The 8,633-nt window shown below is 39.5% G+C and overlaps 1 protein-coding gene across 1 annotated transcript; it reads left to right on the forward strand.

The window, feature by feature from the left end:
- Nucleotides 1-3,407: 3,407 nt before the first annotated feature.
- On the forward strand, nt 3,408-4,372 carry LOC119231383 (olfactory receptor 1J4-like). Its single transcript, XM_037493157.1, has one exon. The coding sequence runs from the start codon at nt 3,410-3,412 to the stop codon at nt 4,370-4,372; it is 963 nt and encodes a 320-aa protein (XP_037349054.1). The 5' UTR covers nt 3,408-3,409.
- The last annotated feature ends 4,261 nt before the right edge of the window (nt 4,373-8,633 follow it).

Raw genomic sequence — 8,633 nt, forward strand, 5'->3', positions numbered from 1 at the left:
AAATGATACAGCAAATTGGAAAAATACCAATAGTAAAAATGTTGACCAACTAATTACCATTTCATGCAGCCACCTCACTTTTAGGTAATTACCCAGTAAAAATGAAATTCTAGACCAACCAAAACTGCTTTATAAATGTTGAACTTAATGGTAATAGACCAAACAGGAAATAAACAAGTGCTGACCAACATTTGATACACATGAAATATTATTCATCAATAAAAATAATAAATTATTGATACAGCAACTGTAATGAATTTTAAAATAATACATGAATGAAAATCATCACTAAAAGATAGCACATACTATATGATTCCCATATGTAAACTTCTAGATCATGCAAACTATAGTGAGTTTAGACAATCAGGATTGCCTGGTTACAGCAAGAGAGGTGCAAAAGGTAAGTGTGGGAGGAGTGGTCACAAGGTGGGACATGGCTATCTTCAGAGGTGGGGGACAGTTGCTCTATTTTGCTATATGGTATTTTCAGGAATGAATGTATATGTCAAAACTGAACAAACTGTGTGTTTTACATATCTATCCAGCTATTAAAAAAGAAAAAAATGAGATGCAATGAACTTGAATAGTTCTATACTTATAAAGGAAATTTAATTTTTCAATAAAATTTCCTTGCAAAGAATATGTGTTAGATGTACTGATGTACTAAAATTTGAATCACATAGTTGTGTTGTGTTGTGGGTATAGCCTAGGTCTCTCTCAGAGAAGAAGTAGTTCTTTATATATTTGAAGAATTTATTTATCAGTTGCCTTGAATTTGGGCCAACATCAATGATTATAATATGCAAAGATAATGAACACAAGAGCTGACATTTACTGGCATATGAGGACAATCAAGTCACTGCTACCTGGTTGGAACTACAGGTAAAGAGGAGCCCAGGATACCCCTCATAAGTGGGACACCTCTCAAGTACTCAGGTGACTCCACCAGCTCAGTCCCTCCAGCCTCCATGCAGGCTCCTCCCAAAGGAGGAACTGTAGACAATTAAGTAACTGTCTTTCCTTAACCAGGAGCTCAGGGACCTTGTCCTTGTCTTCTTAGTGGTTTATAAAGCCGTGTTCTCCTGACTGTTCTCTGGCCTCAGGGACAGACACAGCAAACTCAGGAAGTGAAAGAATCACTGAGGATGTCCTCTTACTATTTGTCACTGGTCTTCCCAGCAGAAGCTGAGGACTCAGACATTGAATAGAAGGTGCCTAATGTAACAAGGAATGACAAAGGTCAGAGCAGGTGGAGGATTCTCGGTGAGCAAAGTGTGTCTCTGTGCTCAGAGGTCAGATGTATCCTCCATGTAGGTCTGTGTGTGATGGGGCGGATGGATGGTTGTGTGTGTGTGATTGCTATGGCTCTTATGAGAGAGGGGTAGAACGGAAGACAGGAAAAAGTGTGAAGACAGCAGTGAAGTGAAGAGTAGAGATGAGAAACAGTAATGCAAAAGCGGAGAGGTGAAAAGGTAAATAGACATAAGACAGGAAGAATTGGAGAGAGATAAATAACTAAACATTATTCTTTCCCTCTTTTTCCCAGAGCACAAGTACCTACTGGACCCCCATTAAGCACCTGGGGACCGCTGCTGAGTGTGATTTGCAGTATCTTAATCAGTCCTATGATCTGCTATCCCTCCTGCATAATTCCCACACATTCATCTCTGGCTACTCATCGCAGGTAAGTAAAGATACTGCAGAGGGTAAAGAGAGAAGATGTGCTCCCCACTCTGGAGCAGGGGTTTCTGCATTTATCCATGAGCAGCAGGGAGCAGCAGAATTTGAAATTCTTACAGTCATGTGATAGGTATGATGCTGCATTTTGTTTCATGCATGTATAATGTGTGTGTATTCACATTTATATTCAAGTGGTATATTGGGGGTCCCTGCCATGGCATGGGGACCATGTTCCTCCCTCACCACTCATACCTTAGTGTCCATTCACAGAGGTCATGCTCTGCATTGAGAGGGTCACTTAGGTCTCCACCACTGGGCAGGTGTCACGTACTAATGGATGAGACCTCCGTGCCTGCAGGAGGTCCCAGTGGGGCCCATTTCTCATCTGGCTCTTACATGTTTGCTCTCTGACATTCAGAACTCTCACTGGGGAGAGAGGGGACATCTATTGTACAAACAGTGCTATTTTGAGGACAAAGCAATGTACACAGACTATCCAGAACCAAGCCTGGCCCATGATTGGTGTTCAGAAAAGAGAATACTTATTATATTTACTCAAACCAATGTTTGTATCATAAAGGTTTGTATTTCATCACTTTCCAGCAGCACAGGTAGATGTGCAAGAAGAGAGGCCCCTGCACACCCCTCACACACCTGGAACATACAGCCTGATCCTTCCAGGACTCTGGACCCAGTGCCTTCCTCGCAAGCCCTGTCTGAATCAAGGTCCGTATTGGTCCAGTTGGTTCTTGCTTGTTTCCTCTGTTTCTTAGTGAGGCTGACACAGCACAAGTCAATGGGCAGCCAGGCCTCCACTTGGGAGTCCAGACACTGTCCTCTCGGTGGCCATGAAGCAAAACAAGCAGAGCCCTCAGAAAGTTCACAGTCCATGAGGAGGCCTTGCTGTCTGGCTCCACTGCTTGAGTGAATCATTCAGTCTTCAAGTTCATGCAAGCACATCTCCATGCATGTGTGTGTGTGTGGGGGTGTGTGTGTAATCCTAACTCTACCCACACTACCAAAGGAAAGGTGAATCTGGAAACTATCATCAGAGAACTCAGCAACATCATTGGTCATTATATCTTTGTCTCAGTTTTACCACATTTATGAAAAGAAAGGAATAATATTTTCTTAAGGTACCATCATTGTCTGGATATATATATCTACTTTCTGTGTCAAAGCACTTTGAGTGACAAATGAGGTCACACCACTTGTCCAATGTGGGCTCTGACATCAGTGCTGAGTGGAGAATTCCGGTTAGATACACATTGTCATTTCACTACTTTTACTTATTAGTGATGTTCCTTTGCACATAGGGAAATGTATCTGTTATTCCTCATGGTTAAAATGGGTGTGATAATGCTGGTGAATCAGAGCAATGGTGAAATTTAAGTTCAAAGTGTGTGTAAGCCCTCTGGCATACTGCCTACATGTGAGGTGCTAATGATAAAAATTATACATTATTATTAAACTTTGCTAGGGACCTTGGGTTGATAGTAGGTGTCCGGGGATATTAAACATTTTTGATCAGTAAGGATTCTAATTTGGTGTAATATTGAAACAACTCATAAGCTATTCTATCCAAATTTAGAGGGATTCTCAACTTTTTAAAGGAAATGTTCTGTGGGTCTGTGGTTGCCTATTCCATGATGTGGCCGTTCATGCCAGTTATCTTCTAGCTAATTTCAGGCTTCCCTGATTTCCCTGTTTCCTTTATTTCCAGAGAGACATGAGCAACATGAGGTGGGAGAACCAGAGCAGCATATCCGAGTTCATCCTCCTGGGGCTCCCCATCCGTCCAGAGCAGCGGGGCCTGTTCTTCGCCCTGTTCCTGGGCATGTACCTGACCACGGTGCTGGGGAACCTGCTCATCATCCTGCTCATTAGGCTGGACTCGCACCTCCACACCCCCATGTACTTCTTCCTCAGCCATTTGGCCTTCTCTGATGTCTCCTTCTCATCTGTCACTGTCCCAAAGATGTTGTGGAACATGCAGACTAATCACAAGTCCATCCCCTATGCAGGCTGCATTTCGCAGATGTATTTTTTCTTATTGTTTGTTTGCCTTGACAATTTCCTTCTTGCAGTGATGGCCTATGACAGGTACGTGGCCATCTGTCAGCCCCTCCACTACACCACCATCATGAGGCAGGAGCTGTGTGTTTCCTTAGCAGCTGGGTGCTGGTTCTTCTCCAGTCTCCACTCTCTGTTACACACGCTGCTCTTGGCCCGACTGTTCTTCTGTGGTGACAATACCATCCCCCACTTCTTCTGTGACCTCTCTGCACTCCTAAAGATGAGCTGCTCAGACATCTCACTCAATGAGTTGGTCATCCTCATTGAGGGAGGATTGCTTGTCATCCTACCTTTGAGTGGCATCTTGGGCTCCTATATCTGGATTTGGACAGCTGTCCTGAGAGACCCCTCGGCTAAGAAATTCCTCAAAGTCCTTTCTACCTGTGGCTCCCACCTCCTCGTTGTGTCTTTATACTATGGGACCATTGCAGAAGTTTACTTTTTCTCCTCATCCTCCATGTCCAATGATAAAAAAATGATTGCCTCTGTGATGTATACAGTAGTTACCCCCATGCTGAACCCCTTCATCTACAGCCTGAGAAACAAAGACATGAAACGTGCCCTGCAAATACTTGTCAATCAGGCTAAGTTCCTTATGTCAAAAGACTCAATCTGAATGTGTTAATATCACAGTCAAATTACAGAGAAACTATTACAGCTTAATATGTGTTCTGAGAGTCCAGTTCAATCTGGGCTGCATGTAGAGCACAGGGAAGTTGGCCTTTCCCATGATCCTCTCTGCTGACAAACACAGTTTTGTTTACCCAGACTGACTTTCAAGGATTCTGATATTTTCTTAACAATTCTTGCAATACATGATGCTTTATTGTCATATGCATAGTGCTTGAAGTTAGGAGAGTAGTTAGGATGCCAACTGGCAAAGTGATGAGGATAACTCCTCAGTCCCTCCAATACCAGGGAAGCCTGCCTTTGTCTTGGCTTCCTCATGGTCAAGGGAAGGAGGGAGCTAGAAAGAGTGTCATACAAAATTCTGTTGAGGTAAATTAAAAATGCAATTTTTAAAAACCTGACATTCCCATAGTAAACTTTTCATTGACTCCTATCTTCGATTCATTTAAAGTTGGGTTGATATGCATTAACTTGTCTTTAATAAATATGCATTGATGCAAGTTCGAAAATTTTGCTTTCAGTAAGTGCTTTAGTTCTTTCTAAGAAGTAACTTTCTGAAGTGCTAGAAATGTTCTAGATCTCATTCCAGTGGTAGTTACTATGCATATATATATAGCATTAATTTTATGAGACTATGCATTTTGAATAAATAGAATTCATGTAAACATGTTAGCAACACAAAAACGAAGGGCTGAGAAATATATAATAAACCATGATGACAATTTTCTGGGTAGAATAGTTGTGGTGATATGAGTACATCAAACTATAAATAGGGGTGTATGTGTTTTATAATAAATATATGTGATCTTTGCAATATGAAAATAATACATGTAATATAGATACATATGAAGCATTCAGATAAATATACAGAGGTAAAAATTTATTTGATATTGCTCTATAAAATGAATACTATTGTGGTAAAGGAACACTTGTAAACATTCCTCCTGCTTTTTTTGTTCCTCCTCAATTTTCTGACTTTTCTTTTAATATATAACTATAATAAACAAAGCCTTTTCTCCTGTTAGTTTATTTTTATTTAAATATTTTATTTTATATAATTCTTACATCTTTTTTCATCTTTGCACAATGTATGCATTTTCATTTTGGTTATATTCCCCATACAATTGCACCTCCCCCCTTATTTTGACTCTAGTCCTTCCTTTCCCTGCCCCTCCGGCCCCCCCACCCCCGTAGTGTGTCTCTGGTTTATAGTTGCTTGTTTATTTTGATTTTTACTTTGTATTGATTAGCCTTTTTCCTGGTCTCTTATTTAGGTTTTCTAATGGATGGAGCTAGAAGGGATCATGATGATCCCTGAGCATGATGCTCAGTGAAATAAGTCAGAAAGAAAAAGAAAAATACCGGATGGTCTCCTGTTACTTTATTACCCAGATCAGGTGCACAGGTGTGGGGGGTGATTAGAATGTGCTGATTTGGGATCTTTCCCGGTTGTTAACATAATAGAAGAGTTGGAAGGGTGAACTCAACCACGTTTTCAAGGGAGAAGTAAGGGTCGAGAGTGACTAGAGACTTTAAATACCCAGTTACACACCTCAGAGAAACAGCTTATGAACAATAGAAGGTCGCAAGAATGAAGGAAAACAGAAAAGGAAATGTTATCTTTACATAATAAATATATTATTTTACTAATCCTTACCTACATGGAATATATTCAATAAAACTAAATGTGAAATAAATTGCAGAAAAACAAAGAAACATAAATGCTAGCAAACTTACACTAATGGAAATCCCAAGGGTAATAATCTATATGTAAGGTAGTGGCTATTGAGAAATCCCAAAAATTCACAAAGAAATGAAGAATAGAAATATTCATAATATTGGTAAATATAAAAATGAAAGATTTTGGAACCAAAAGTATCAATGACAGCAATGAACCCCATAGAAGGTATACCAGGTTTTCACTCTTTTTTGTGTGTGTGAAAATTGAAAGGCTGATTCTAGTCTTTTTGCAGTAAATGCAAACAATCTGGAATAGCAAAAGTAGCTTTCTAAGAGGACCAGATGAATCTTTCCCTAATGTATGACCTGACAATAAGACTATTAAAATCAAGTGAGTCTCGTGTTAGAATTAAGATGAAAAAATAGGTCAATGGAACAGAACACAGCCCATAAACAGACCCATGCTAGGTACACCGAATACTTCATGGAGGAGCAAAGGAAATCGGTGGATAAATATAGACTTACTGCAAAGGATGTTAAGAAACTGAAACCTAGAGTCACCAAAACAAACTTCCAAAAAACTTGGCCCTGAATAAAAAATGTAAAAGTATAAAACAGAAAATAGTCTTAAATATAAAATGTTAAATTATAAAATTTTTAGAACATATGGGATAAAATCCTGTGCTCATGGGTTACGCAAAGGTTTCTTATAAAAGCACAATCACTGCAATTCAGAGCAGAAGGTACTGAAAACAGGACTTCATCAGGCTTTTCTGAATAGCACTTTTAAAAGAATGAGATTATAAAACACATGGGGAGAAAATACTAAGAAATCTATCTGATGAACTACTTGAAACCAAAATATGTAAAAGCCTTTCAAAATCTTAACTTGGAATAAAAATTAGTTTCCAAATTGAGCAAAAGATTTGAACAAATGCTTCACCAAATAAATATGCAGACATGGTTAGCTGCTCCACATTATTAGAGATCAAGTAAATGCAAATTAAAATCCCAAAGCATCATCACTGCACTCCCAGTGGAATGGTAAATTCACAAAACTGGCCTAACAAAAATTGAAAAGATCTACTAGATTTTTAAGACACTGCCCAATCTAAGCATTATTGGTCATACACAGTTTGAGAGAGTGAAAATGACATGACAACTTTCTTAAAAAGTTGACTGTCCACGTGTCATTTGATCCTACTCTTAGGTCAGAACCCTTCAGAAATGTGTCTATGTCCATTCAACACTGAGATATAAATTTGGCATAATATTAACAGCTCCAAGGGGAAAATAACCCAGTGTTAGCCACAGATCAGGCATTGCCTGATTATAGCAAAAGAGCTAAAAATGGAGGTGTGGCAGGAGAGTCAAGGTGAGACAGGACTCTCTTCACAGGTGATGGGCAGTATCTCGATTCACATGATGCTTTCAGGAATGAATGTATATGTCAAAACTAAACAAATTGTGTATTTTAAATATCTACACTTCAATGTGTGTCAATTATAAACAAACATGCAATAGAATGAGATGCAGTTAATTTGAATAGTCCAACACCACTTAGAGATATTTCATTTTTCATTAAAATTTCCTTACAAAGAAAGGTTTAGGTACAGATGCAATCACAGGTGATTTTTATCGAACATATTTCATGAACAAGTAGTAGCAATTTATGATTTTTGGCACTTGGCAGAAAAATTATACTACAATTATTTTATTCAAATTGATTTCTTACTTTTAATATTTTCATTAATCATTGTAGAATTGGCCATTGACTAATTAATAAATCAGCCTGGTTCTGTGTAAAATAAGTAGGACAGAGACTTGAAATAAGGAAAATCCCTGGTCTCTATGAGCTCTCTGTCCCTGACCCAAGAGTCAAAAGATGGAAAACGAAAACTACGTGTGGACTGGACACTTGTCTTAGACATGGCAGGCGTCCTTCTGTCTCAACCAGAGAAGATGCATTTCAGAGTCTGAGGCCCAGGGAGCCTCCTGTGTGTGCAGCCCTCTGCTGGCCTTGGGTGAATGGGGGAGGGGAAGGTTAAGTGGCATGGCCTCCCTCCTAGAGGTGCCATGACTTTGGGCACATAGGAAAGCAACGTGTCCCCAGTTGTAGGGCACATTACATGTTTAACAAAAAATGGAGGCGTGGACTGATATGGGCAAGCTATGTAGCGGAGAACCTTGAGAAGGGTCCTGCACTAATGGCCACTTTCTTAAGAGTCCAGAGGAGCACACAGCCATCCAGCCTGGGGGTGTCCCTTTACACGTTTACCTAGGGGCACATGTGCTGGCTGATGTACTAAACTGTGCATCACAGGGTTGTATTGGTCTGTGGGGGGAGCTTAGGTCTTTCTCATGGAGAAGCAGGACTTGAAAAATTGAAATTTGAAAATAGATTAATAATTGAGTCATTTAAAAACCATCAATACTGTAACATTATATTTACTCAAGATTATAGATTATGTTTATCTTTGGTGGAATACACAAGGATAATGTAGGAGGAACAGACATTTAATGTGCACCTGATGCTTTAGTATGAATGACTTCATACAGCCTAAAAC

Source organism: Talpa occidentalis, unplaced genomic scaffold (genome assembly GCF_014898055.3).
Source record: "Talpa occidentalis isolate TD23 unplaced genomic scaffold, MPIMG_talOcc4v2.1 talOcc4.7, whole genome shotgun sequence".
In the NCBI taxonomy this organism is placed as follows: Eukaryota; Metazoa; Chordata; class Mammalia; order Eulipotyphla; family Talpidae; genus Talpa; species Talpa occidentalis.